A 12,970-nucleotide genomic window follows, 5' to 3' on the forward strand; every position below is an offset into this window, starting at 1 on the left:
TTCCTTCCAAGCACCATGAAGGCCTCCCGTGCTGAGACAAGATGGAAGCTCCTAGTCCCGCCTGAGGACTGACACGGCCTGTGCTTCTCGGTCTCTCAGGACGCGCGGGCGGCCATGCGCCCCTTCGACCCCTCCACTCTGCTGCCCACCTGCTGGGATTACTGGACCTATGTGGGCTCGCTCACCACTCCGCCGCTGACCGAGTCGGTCACCTGGATCATCCAGAAGGAGCCCGTTGAAGTGGCCCCAAGCCAGGTGAGCCATGCCCGTAACTGGCATGATGGCGCTTCATGGAAGGCGTCTCTCTTGCTTGGCAGCGTCACTAAGATGCTGCATAAGAGCCTTGAGGAGTTATATATATTCTTTCATGCATTTGGGGTGTTCTTACACAAGAAGAAAGTTCCAATTGAAGTAGGAGCTTGTTGAGATTGGACAGCGGTTCCAGTGATCACAGCGAGCATGTTCTGAGCAACGCCCTAATCTATCACACACAGACACACAAGGCATCCATGGGAGTTGTCCCAGGGTCATGGGTCTGCATGGTTTTTGTTTTCTTCCTTTTTCTTTTCTTTCCTTTTTTTTTTTTTTGAGACAGAGTCTCGCTCTGTCGCCCAGGCTGCAGTGCAGTGGCTCGATCTCAGCTCACTACTACCTCCACCTCCTGGGTTCAAGCAATTCTCCTGCCTCAGCCTCTCGAGTAGCTGGGATTACAGGCACCCATCACCACGCCTGGCTAATTTTTGTATTTTTAGTAGAGACGGGGTTTCACCATGTTGGCCAAGCTGGTCTTGAACTCAGGTGATCTGCCCACCTTGGCCTCCCAAAGTGCTGGGATTCCAGGCATGAGCCACCGAGCCCGGCCTCCTTTTTCTTATCTAAATAGTTTCATTGCTTTTTTTTTTCCGAAAATTAGTTAATAATCCTTGTATACATTTTTAAAAGTTATACTATTGGGCTGGGCGTCATGGCTCATGCCTATAATTTTAGCACTTTAGAAGGCTGAGACAGGCAGATCACTTGAGGCCAGGAGTTCGAGACCAGCCTGACCAACATGGTGAAACCCCGTCTCTACTAAATCTACAAAATTAGCCAGGCGTGGTGGTGCACGCCTGTAATATCAGCTACTTGGGAAGCTGGGGCAAGAGAATAACTTGAAGCCAGGAGGTGGAGGCTGCAGTGAGCCGAGATCGCACCACTGCACTCCAGCCTGGACAACAAGAGCAAAACTCCATCTCAAATAAATAAATAAAAATACAAAAATTAGCCGGGCATGGTGGCGTGTGCCTGTAGTGCCAGCTACTTGGGAGGCTGAGGTAGGAGAATCACTTGAACCTGGAAGGCGGAGGTTGCAGTGAGCTGAGATGGCACCACTGCACTCCAACCTGGGCGACAGAGTGAGACTGTCTCAAAAAAATAAAATAAAAAATAAATAAAAGTTATACTATCATTTTTTTCTGGAAATCTTAAGAATCTATAGCAATTCTGTCTGTCCAAGGCAGTTCAGAGCCACAGGCATGCTGCCTATGCCCCGCCCCCGCCCCCGCCCGGCAGACGTTTCTCAGCAGTCGCAGCAGGACTTAGCATCTCTGGCTCATCTCTTTCCGAGGGCTCCAGGTGAGCTCTTAGAGGGTCTTTCAGTCTCCTGGGCCTGTGAAAATATTCCCTTATATACAAATCATGGCATGATGTCATTTGCACGTGGAGATGTGGGATGCAGAATATCTGCCTACCTCCAAACCAGAGCTGTTGGACGTGGGGAAGGCTTTTGTTGAAGGTGGCCCCTTGTCAGCAAGGCCCTTATGCTACTCAACAAGCATATATGTGACAAGTGCCCATTCTGGGTCTGTGCCACCAAGAGAGGGTGGGAGGGGGGCAGGTGTGGAGGGGCGGCACAGGAACAGGGCATTCGTCTCAGAATACTGCTGTCTGGCAGGAAAGTAGAAACGAAGCCAATAGTATTAAGCCAGGGTGGCTGGTGTCATATAAAAATGCAGGGCAGGAGCCCCTTATCCTGAGCAGGGGAGCCAGGGAGGCACATGTCCTGGAAGGCGGGGAGTTTTCCAGGGGAGGAGAAAGGCTGCCTTTCTGAGACAGTCAACAAATGTGCAGACCACAAATGTGGATGAGCACACTGTGGTCATGGCCCAGGAGGCCACGTGCACCATGCGCGCGCAATTCTAGGGGGCGCTGGATCATCACGCAGGGCTAACTGGCCCAGTATGCTGTCAGCATGTAGACATAATCTCACTTCTGAATTTAATTAAATGCGTGAGTTGCCTCGCAGAGTTCATAAGTATATTCTGTGAACAAGTGAGATAATACATAAAAAGTCTTTTTTTATTTTTTATTTATTTATTTTTTTGAGACAGAGTTTCCCTCTTGTTGCCCAGGCTGGAGTGCAATGGCGTGATCTCGCTCACCACAAGCTCCACCTCCCAGGTTATAGCGCTTCTCCTGCCTCACCCTCCCGAGGAGCTGGATTACAAGCATGAGCCACCACATCTGGCGAATTTTGTATTTTTAGTAGGGATGGGGTTTCTCCATGTTGGCCAGGCTGGTCTCAAACTCCTGACTTCAGGTGATTCACCCACCTCGGCCTCCCAAAGTGCTGGGATTACAGGCATGAGCCACCACACCTGGCCTCCCAAAGTGCTGGGATTACAGGCATGCGCCACCACACCTGGCTAATTTTGTATTTTTAGTAGAGACAGGGTTTCTCCATGTTGGCCAGGCTGGTCTCAAACTCCTGACCTCAGGTGATTCACCCACCTTGGCCTCCCAAAGTGCTGGGATTACAGGCATGAGGCACCGCATCCAGCCATAAAAAGTAGTCTTTTAGTTCCTTGAGTGAAAAGTAAATTCAAATGTTACTTTAGCATTTACATTATAGGTGTTAGTTATCTATTGCTGTGTAACAAATAGCTCCAAAACATAGTGGCTTTAGAAAACAATCATTTGGGCCGGGTGCAGTAGCTCATGCCTATAATCCCAGCACTTTGGGGGCCGAGGCGAGTGGATCGCCTGAGGTCAGGAGTTCAAGACCAGCCTGACCAACATGGTGAAACCCTGTCTCTACTAAAAATACAAAATTAGGCTGAGCACAGTGGCTAACGCCTATAATCCCAGTACTTTGGGAGGCTGAGGCAGGTGGATAACCTGAGGTCAGGAGTTTGAGAGCAGCCTGACCAACATGGAGAAACCCCATCTCTACTAAAAATACAAAATTAGCCGGGCATGGTGGCGCATGCCTGTAAGCCCAGCTACTCAGGAGGCTGAGGCAGGAGAATCCCTTGAACCCAGGAGGCGGAGGTTGCGGTGAGCAAAGATCACACCATTGCACTCCAGTCTGGGCAACAGGAGCAAAATTCCATCTCAAAAAAAAAAAAAAAAATTAGCCGGGCATGGTGGCTCATGCCTGTGATCCCAACTACTCGGGAGGCCGAGGCAGGAGAATCGCTTGAACCTGGGAGGCGGAGGTTGCAGCGAGCTGAGATCTTGCCAATGACACTCCAGCCTGGGAAACAAGAGCGAAACACTGTCTCAAACAACAACAACAATGACAACAAAAACCAATCATTTATTATCTCCCATAGTTTCCTTGGGTTGTGAATTTGGGTGGCTCTGGCTTACCATCTTTCATGAATTGTAGCCCAGTGTCAGCTGGGACTCTAGCGATCTGAAAGCTCAACTAGGGCTAGAGGATTCATTCCAAGGTTGGCCCTCTCAAGTGGATGGCAAGTTGGCGCTGGCAGTTGGCTGGGAGCCTCAGCTTCTCTCCCTGTGGGCCTCTTCTCAGGGCTGCTTGAGTACCCTCTCAATATGGTGACCAGCTTCCCCCCAGAGCAAGTGATCCTAAAGACCAAGGCGGAAGCGGCAATGCCTTTTATAACCTGGCCCTGCACACACCATCACTTCTACCATCTTTACTGGTCATTTCGGGCCATCCTGATTCAGCATGGGAGGAGACCACACAAGGCCTGAGGGACACCCGGGGGCTGGCTCACCCTGCACTCATACCAAGCTCACCCTGGCTGCCCTTTATTCCAGCTCTCTGCATTTCGTACTCTCCTGTTTTCTGCACTTGGTGAAGAGAAGAAGATGATGGTGAACAACTATCGCCCACTTCAACCCCTGATGAACTGGAAGGTCTGGGCGTCCTTCCAGGCCACTAATGAGGGCACAAGATCCTAGAGACATTAGGTCCACATGAATAGCAGAACTGACTTTGAAGGAAGGAAGCGTTGTTTCCCAAGTTTCACAATGTGATTGTACGTGACTTCTGAAATTAAAAAGAGAGAATGAGGTTATTGTTTTAGTCAAAGTACTTTTCAGCTGCAAGTGAAAGAAAGATGTGTAAGTACCGTGGGGAACATAACGCTGGGATGGAGGGGTGTGCCATGGCACCCAACGCAAGTGCAGGGTGCTTAGTTTCACTGTAACAAAGTACCACAAACTTGGTGGCTTAAAACAATGGAGACTGATTCTCTTACGGTTCAGTGAGCCAGAAGCCTGACACCAAGGTGTCCGCACGGCTGCTTCCTTCTGAGGCTCTAGGGGAGGATCCTTTTCCGTGCCTTTCCAGCTTCAGCTTCCTCCTTGTAAAAACTCCTGGCCGGGTGCATTGCCTCACGCCTTTAATCCCAGCACTTTGGGAGGCCGAGGTGGGTGGATCACGAGGTCAGGAGATCGAGACCATCCTGGCCAACACGGTGAAACCCTGTCTCTATAAAAAACACAAACATTAGCTGGGTGCGTGTCTGTAATCCCAGCTACTTGGGAGGCTGAGGCAGGAGAATTGCTTGAACCCGGGAGGCAGAGGTTGCAGTGAGGCAAGATTGCACTATTGCACTCCAGCCTGGGCAACAAGAGCAAAACTCCGTCTCAAAATAAAAAGGAATTCTTGTGAGGCCAGGCACAGTGGTTCACGCCTGTAATCCCAGCACTTTGGGAGGCCGAGGCAGGTGGATCACTTGAGGTCAGAAGTTTGAGACCAGCCTGGCCAACATGGTGAAACCCCGTCTCTACCAAAAATACAACCAAAAGTAATCTGGCAGGATAAAACCAGAAAACATACACAATTTGATGTCAAGACCTATTTCAAAAGCTATAGTAGGCCAGGCACAGTGGCTCATGCCTGTAATCCCAGCACTTTGGGAGGCCGAGGTGGGAAGATCACCTGAGGTCAGGAGTTCGACACCAGCCTGGCCAACATGGCGAAACCCTGTCTCTGCTAAAAATACAAAAATTAGCTAGGTGCGGTGGCTCATGCCTGTAATCCCAGCTACTCAGGAGACTGAGGCAGGAGAATCGCTTGAATCCGGGAGGCAGAACTTGCAGTGAGCTGAGATCACGCCACTGCACTCCAGCCTGGGCGACAGAGCGAGACTCCATCTAAAATAAATAAATAAATAAAAATAAAAAGCTATATTAATTAAGATAATGTGGTACCTGTCAGAGAAGGACAAATCAACCAATGAAAAAGAATAGCATGTCTAGAAGGTTCCACACATTTGTGATCCCTGAGTCATGCTGTAGGGAATGGATGGGCTTTTCTGTGAATAGTTTTGGATCATTTGGATACTTATCTATCTACGTATTGATTGATCGATCAATTCATCTGTCGATCCACAGGGTCTCACTATGTTGCCCAGGTTGGTCCTGAACCCCTGAGCTCCAATAGTTCTCCTGCTTTGACCTCCCAAAGTGCTGGGATTACAGGCATGAGCCACCCCACCGAGCCAACGGGATATCCAAATGGGGAACCATGAATCTTTTTTCTCACCATACCTCACACCCCTACCTCACAGCACACACAAAAATTAATTCCTGACAGACTATAGATCTAAATAGGAAAGGTAAAACAATAAAGCTCCTAAAAAATAACATAGGAGCCAGGCGCTGTGGCTCACACCTGTAAATCCAGCACTTTGGGAGGCCAAGTTCCAGACTAGCCTGACCAACATGGAGAAACCCCATCTCTACTAAAAATACAAAATTAGCCGAGCTTGGTGGTGCATGCCTGTAATCCCAGCTACTCGGGAAGCTGAGGCAGGAGAATTGCTTGAACCCGCGAGGCAGAGGTTGTAGTGAGCCGAGATCGTGCCATTGCATTCCGGCCTGGGAAACAAGAGCGAAACTTTGTCTCAAAAAAAAAAAAAAAAAAAAAAAAGACTTGATCCAGAACTCAATGTTGGGTCTGAGTGTGGCTTTTCTGTCTCTCTTTTGTGATGTTGTGTCTCTCGTGGCAAGCTCATTCTTTTGGGGGAAAGAGAGCTACCACTCGTGCCAGGATGGTTTCCATTAATTCATGTAACATTTATTGAGTGCCAATTACGTGGCAGGCTCTATTCTAGACTCTGGGGACAGAGCCTAGACTGTTTCAGGTCTGAAGAGCCTTTGCTTCGGAGCTCACGTTCTGACGGAAGGAGGTAGACCACGATGCATCAACACAGAAAGTCTGGGGTGGTAAGTCACAGGGAGAGGACATGGCTGGGTGGGGAGGTCTCTTCTACAGGGGCCATTTGGGCAGAGACCAAAGGAGGAGTGAACCACATGGCTACCCGAGGGCAGAGAATTCCAGGCAGAGGCTGGAGGCAGGAGCGCCCTTCTGGTGTTCAAGGTGCAGCCCGAGGGTGAGGGCAGCCAAGTGCAGGGGTGAGGAGAGAGGCATGGGAGGCAAGGGTGGGTACTGGGGCCCCATAGGCTGGGTGGAGACTCCGGAGCTGCTGCTGGGTTCTGAGCAAAGGGCATTTTCGAGTGGAAAGGCTCAGTTTGGCTGTGCTGCCAAAGAGCTTTCCAAAGTGGTCGTTCCTGTCCTTGCCAGCAGGTCATTGTGTGCTTTCTGGAGGGTGTGCCCAGGTGTCTCCTGTGGATTTAATTTGCACTTCCCTAATGATTCATGATGTGGAGCACTTTGTGCAGATTCATTGGCCATCTGCATATCCTCTTTCACCAGATACCTACTTGAGCCATTTGCCCATTTTTCTCTTGGGCTGTCTGTGGTTTTCTTAGTGATTTTTAGGAGTTCTTTATATATTCCAATTATAAGGCCTTTGTCCATTTTACAAATCTCTTCTCCCACTCTGGGGCTGCCTTTCACCCTCTTTTTTTTGTTTGTTTTTTGTTTTGTTTTGTTTTTGAGATGGAGTCTTGCTTTGTCACCCAGGCTGGAGTGCAGTGGCGTGATCTCAGCTCACTGCAGTCTCAACCTTCCCCAGCTCAGGTGATCCTTCTACCTCAGCCTCCCCAGCAGCTGGGACTACAGGTGCACCACCACCACGCTGGGCTAGTTTTTGTATTTTTTGTAGAGACGGGGTCTCCCTATGTTGCCCAGGCTGGTCTTGAACTCCTGGGCTCAAGAGATTTTCCCACCTTGGTCTCCCAAAGGGCTGGCATTACAGGCGTGAGCCACCGCGCCCAGCCTCCAAGTCATCTTTGACACGCAGAGCACGCCTGAGAGCAGCAACAAGACTAACGTTGGGGCCAAAGCTAAGAAGTGGGGCGGAGCCTCCCTGGTGGCCAGTCGTCAGCCCAGTGCCTGAAATGCATGCAAAGTCTATTTTTATTTTGCGTAGTTGAACCTAAGCAAAAAATCTGGCCCTACAATCTCTAACCTTGCTCCTAACTGGCACCTACCCTATTGCACAAGAAGCTATCTAGGGGAGGACTCAGTGAGCACTCGGTGAGTTTGTCCAGCCGTGGTGGTACTGTCTCCTTCCCTCTGCAGGCACAGCGGGAAGAATAGGGCGGATGGAGGGCTCTCTGCACCTTCCACAGCCAGCAGCGTGGACGGCAGATTACAAGTTAGTATCTGTGCGACCTCCGCACTCCCCTGCCGGTGGCTGCCTGGGCTGCTGAGATTTCGCTTGGTTTTATCACTGCAGAGGAATGCCCGCCATACCGGGGGGCGAGCAAGGTCCAGAATGACAAGCCGTGGCATTCCTCAGCCGCCCCCTCCCCGGGGTGGGGCCTGGACATTCCTGGCTGCAGCTAGAGGTCCCAGCACGACAGGGATTCTGACCCCCCCTCCACCACGGCTATTGTTCAGAATTCTGTGGATTCCAGAGGCATCTGCCCAGCAGACTGTCTTGCTGTGAACACCCAGCTCTGCAACCGGTGTTTGCGTGTTTGCCCTAGGAGGCTGAACGCTCACCCAGAACAAAGGCCTCCCCACATGCCTGCTGTGAGCTTCCAAGGACTCGTTAGGACACACGCCAAGGAACCCCGGGTGGGGGTGATACCGAGGAGCTTCCTCCCTGACCCACACACACCCTTTGAACAGGTCTTTGGCTGCTCACCAGTCTGGTCAATCTCGGGGCAGTATTTATATTCCTTCCCGTTTCCAGGCCTAGGAGCCTTGGCATCCTGCTCTCGCCTCTAACTGAAATTACCTCTCAACCCTTTTTAGCTAAGATGCCTCTCGCATTCCCCAGGAATAACAAGCTTTAAAGCCCCTTCACACTGAAGCCTGCCTTTGAATTCCCCAGCTAGATTTGGGGGTGGGGGTCTTATGGCTCCCGGTGAACCCCCGGTTCTGTTGATTAAATTGAGCTCAGGCAGATTGCTGGCTTCCCAAAGCCAGTGTTATTACTGCTTCTCAAAGCTACGGGCACCGGATCGCCATCTTTGGCAAGATTCTTTTGGGATACAATGGGAATTACTGGGTGGCCTCGGTTCGGTTCTTCCCTCGTCTCAGTTCGCGGCTCACCAGCCACATTGATGCAGCCCCCAGGCTGGAAGGAGGCTGCAGGAGCTTCCCCTCAGGTCATCCTCTCATCCCTCCCCCGTGCCCCAGGAGCTGGTTGTGGGGGCGGTTCCATCCCCTCGGCCCATCCGGGAAAGGAGCCTAGGTTCCCTTCGGGGGGTACCCCAAACCCCATCCTTGGCCTCAGGCCAGCCCTGGTACACTGCCCGCTCCCAGGCTTGACGAGAGGCTGCGGGCCAGTGGGTGAAGGGGCTCGCCCTGAATGCCAGGCCCCGCCCAGGCGCACCCGGGAGGACGGGCTGGGATGACGCGGGCGCCGGGGGGGGTAGGTCGCGAGGCCGGGGTCTCCATGGCGCAGGAGGACGGGGGCCTTCGAGGACCACGCGGGCCTGGGAATCGCCTGCCAGGCTAGGCCGGACGACGCACGTGCTCCGAGCTGGGTCGAGGGGGCGGGGCTGAGGGCCGCCGACGGGCCACAGGGCGGGGAGGAGCCGCGGACGGTGGGCGGGGCCAGTGGGCCGGGGCCTAAAAGGCGGCGCGGGCGGCGGGCGGCGGGCTGCGCGGGCGGCGGGCGGCGGGCTGCGCGGGCGGCGGGCGGCGGGCTGCGCGGGCGGCGGGCGGCGGGCTGCGCGGGCGGCGGGCGGCGGGCTGCGCGGGCGGCGGGCGGCGCGCACAATCCTTGCTCGGCTGCGGCTCCCGGGTGTCCCAGGCCCGGCCGGTAAGCAGAGCATGGCGGGTGCGGGCCCGAAGCGGCGCGCGCTAGCGGCCCCGGTGGCCGAGGAGAAGGAAGAGGCGCGGGAGAAGATAATGGCCGCCAAGCGGGCGGACGGCGCGGCGCCGGCAGGCGAGGGCGAGGGCGTGACCCTGCAGCGGAACATCACGCTACTCAAGGGCGTGGCCATCATCGTGGGCGCCATCATGGGCTCGGGCATCTTCGTGACGCCCACGGGCGGGCTCAAGGAGGCAGGCTCGCCGGGGCTGGCGCCGGTGGTGTGGGCCGCGTGTGGCGTCTTCTCCATCGTGGGCGCGCTCTGCTACGCGGAGCTGGGCACCACCATCTCCAAATCGGGCGGCGACTACGCCTACATGCTGGACGTCTGCGGCTCGCTGCCCGCCTTCCTCAAGCTCTGGATCGAGCTGCTCATCATCCGGCCTTCATCGCAGTACATCGTGGCCCTGGTCTTCGCCACCTACCTGCTCAAGCCGCTCTTCCCCACCTGCCTGGTGCCCGAGGAGGCAGCCAAGCTCGTGGCCTGCCACTGCGTGCGTGAGTACGGGGCGCGGGCCGGGGGTTGGGAGGTCGTAGTCCCTGGGTCCCTGCATCCTTGCGTCACTACGCCCCTGGCTCCCACATCTCTACATTTTTGCGTTCCTGGACTGTCCCGGCAGTTCTAGGCTAAGGTCATTGGTCCCAGAAACCACGTGCGTTTCTTTCATTCATTCTTTTACACTTCTCCCCACAGGCTGGGAATATCTTCAGTGACGGGACAGCAGGGTCCCTGCCCTGCCCTTCGGTGGGCATTTCATTCCCCCACTTAAGCGGTTCAGGCAAGTGCCAGCCTCCCGTTGGCCCCGCTGAGCAATACTCCCAGCCTCTTGCGTGGCACCCACGTGGAGTAACTGAGCAACCGGTTTATTGTTAAAGCTCCGATTGCTGACTGGTTGGTGAAAAGGAAATTGCAGTTAAAAAGAAAATTATTCATTTCTGCTCTCCACACCAGCTCGTCAGGAATCAGTGACACGGGCTGACTCATAAGAAAACAGTAGTAATAAAATCGTGTGCGGGTAGTGACTGGTGCTGGTTTAGGCTAAGGGATCCCCCCTGAGGGTTGCCCAGTAGTGAGAGAGCGGAGCTTGGCTGCAGATTCAGTCTGTGTTGCAGTGAATGGACGTGCGGGTCCCAGGTTACTCTGGGAAACAGCCATGGGGCTCCTGTTTTGGTGGGCATGGTGCTGGTGTGTTCTTCACCAGGCCAGAGAGAACTGCTTTTCAAAATAGTTTTCTTTTCTTTTCTTTTTTTTTTTGAGATGGAGTCTTGCTCTGTCGCCCTGGCTGGAGTGCAGTGGCGCGATCTCGGCTCACTGCAAGCCCCGCCTCCCGGGTTCACGCCATTCTCCTGCCTCAGCCTTCCGAGTAGCTGGGACTACAGGCGCCCGCCACTACGCCCGGCTAATTTTTTTTGTATTTTTAGTAGAGACGGGGTTTCACCGTGTTAGCCAGGATGGTCTCGATCTGCTGACCTTGTGATCCGCCCGCCTCGGCCTCCCAAAGTGCTGGGATTACAGGCGTGAGCCGCCGTGCCCGGCCTCAAAATAGTTTTCTTGTGGGATTTCAGGGGGAAAATCACTTGTACCAGATACCACATGATTTGGTTGGGTGGCGTGGGAAGGCGGGTCTTGGCAATTCTCAGGTTCATCCCATGGCAAGGATCGGCCTGGATCTCAGTAGTGTGTGTACACATTCAAGGTGGGAAGGGTTAATTTATAGTTGGGGTCTTGAGCCATGAAATCAGGGGAGTGGCTTCTGACTGGCAGGACCTGTTGGCGCTGTTTTCTGCCACACCGTACTTTGGGGAGAAGGGGGAGGGGGAGGCATTTCTTCATAAATGTGAGAATGCCCCGAGGGCAAGACTCAGCAGGGCTCTGTGTGGTTTCTCTGAGGCTCTGAGCAGAGCAGCCGCACCACCATGCAGGTCAAAGCCGGGAAAAATCGTAGTAGGACAGGAGTGGGGAGAGCCTGTGGCTTCCAGCTGGGCGTTGGACATGTGAATGTAGGGGATGACTCTGATTTCTTTTTTTTTGTCATTAGAATTTCACTGGTTCAGTCTCCCTCCCGCCTAGGTACATGTCCACCTGGTATGTAACGACATGGATAATAGCTTATGCAGCCTGCACTCTTACCTTTAAAAAATGAATCCCTGTTGGCTGGGTGTGATGGCCCACGCCTATAATCCCAGCACTATGGGAGGCCAAGACGGGCAGATCTACCAAGGTCAGGAGTCCGAGACCAGCCTGACCAACATGGTGAAACCCCATCTCTACTAAAAATACAAAAATTAGCTGAGCATAGTGGCTCACGCCTGTAATCCCAGCTACTTATGAGTCTGAGGCATGCTCCGGGACGTGGAGGTTGCAGTGAGTTGAGATCCTGCCACTGCACTCCAGCCTGGGTGACAGAGCAAGCCTGTCTCAAAAAAAAAAAAAAAAAGCAGCCCCTGGGTGCTGAGTGTCTGACTTCCTGTTGGTGCCAGGAGTGAGTTGTGGGAAATGCTTCATTGGCCACCAGGAAGGAGACATAGGATGGGGCGCTGCCTAGTTTTCTCTTTCTAATAAAAATCACATCAGTCATACATGAATTCATCATCATTTAAAAATTCAAACCAGCCAGGCACTGTGGCTCATGCCTGTAATCCCAGCACTTTGGGAGGCCGAGGCAGGCGGATCACCTGAAGTCAGGAGTTCGAGACCAGCCTGGCCAACATGGGGAAACCCCATCTCTACTAAAAATACAAAAAATTAGCCAGGCGTGGTGGCAGATGCCTGTAATCCCAGCTACTCGGGAAGCTGAGGCAGGAGAATCACTAGAACCCAGGAGGTGGAGGTTGCAGTGAGCTGAGATCGCACCACTGCACTCCAGCTTGGGCAACAAGGCGAAACTCTGTCTCAAAAAAAAAAAGCAAAAATCAGCTGGGCGTGACGGCGCACACCTGTAGTCCCAGCTACTCGGAGGCTGAGGCAGGAGAACTGCTTGAACTCGGGAGCCAAGATGGTGCCACTAAGCTCCTGCCTGGGTGACACATTTCTCCTCCTTTACCACCCCCCAGCCCCAGAGTTTCTGTGGCTGACAGTGTACGCTTCCAGAGCTGCTTCTGTTACAAATATATCGCTGGCCTATTTATTTAAAAGATCATAATGTACAACTTGTTCTCCACCTTTTTTTAAAGCCTAAAATGGTTTTGCCATGTTCCCAGGCAGTACGCAGAGGCTACCCTCTTTAGCTGCTAGGAAGACTTCCCTGTGTCGGCAGGAACAAGTGTGCTCACCGCCCCCACCCCCCAACCCCCCGTAGACCCCTGTGGAGGGCATTTGGGGTTTCCCAGCTTTGTGCAAATGGGAAAAGGTTATGTGGTTTTTTGTTTTTTGTTTTTGTTTTTGTTTTGAGACAGAGTCTGTCTCTGTCGCCCAGGCTCGTTGCTCACTGCAACCTCTGCTTCCTGGTTTTAAGCAATTCTCCTGCCTCAACCTTCGGAGTTTAGATTACAGGCAT

The 12,970-nt window shown here is 53.2% G+C and overlaps 1 protein-coding gene and 1 pseudogene across 6 annotated transcripts in view; both read left to right on the forward strand.

Moving 5' to 3' along the window:
- LOC112205842 (carbonic anhydrase 5A, mitochondrial-like) overlaps nt 1–4,662 on the forward strand; it is a 31,291-nt pseudogene extending 26,629 nt beyond the window's left edge.
- Nucleotides 4,663–9,326: 4,664 nt separating this feature from the next.
- Nucleotides 9,327–12,970, forward strand: part of LOC129135358 (putative L-type amino acid transporter 1-like protein MLAS) — a 55,092-nt gene continuing 51,448 nt past the window's right edge. For 2 of the 6 annotated variants that reach the window (XM_054669257.2, XM_054669256.2), the window contains exon 1: nt 9,327–9,971. In XM_054669257.2, coding sequence (XP_054525232.1) covers nt 9,434–9,971 — 538 coding nt within the window. In that variant the 5' untranslated portion in view covers nt 9,327–9,433. The remainder of the gene's footprint in view (nt 9,972–12,970) is intronic. The other 4 variants (XM_063797042.1, XM_063797043.1, XM_063797044.1 and 1 more) reach the window with 3 other exon arrangements.

The sequence above is a fragment of the Pan troglodytes genome, chromosome 18 (assembly GCF_028858775.2).
Source record: "Pan troglodytes isolate AG18354 chromosome 18, NHGRI_mPanTro3-v2.0_pri, whole genome shotgun sequence".
Taxonomy (NCBI): domain Eukaryota; kingdom Metazoa; phylum Chordata; class Mammalia; order Primates; family Hominidae; genus Pan; species Pan troglodytes.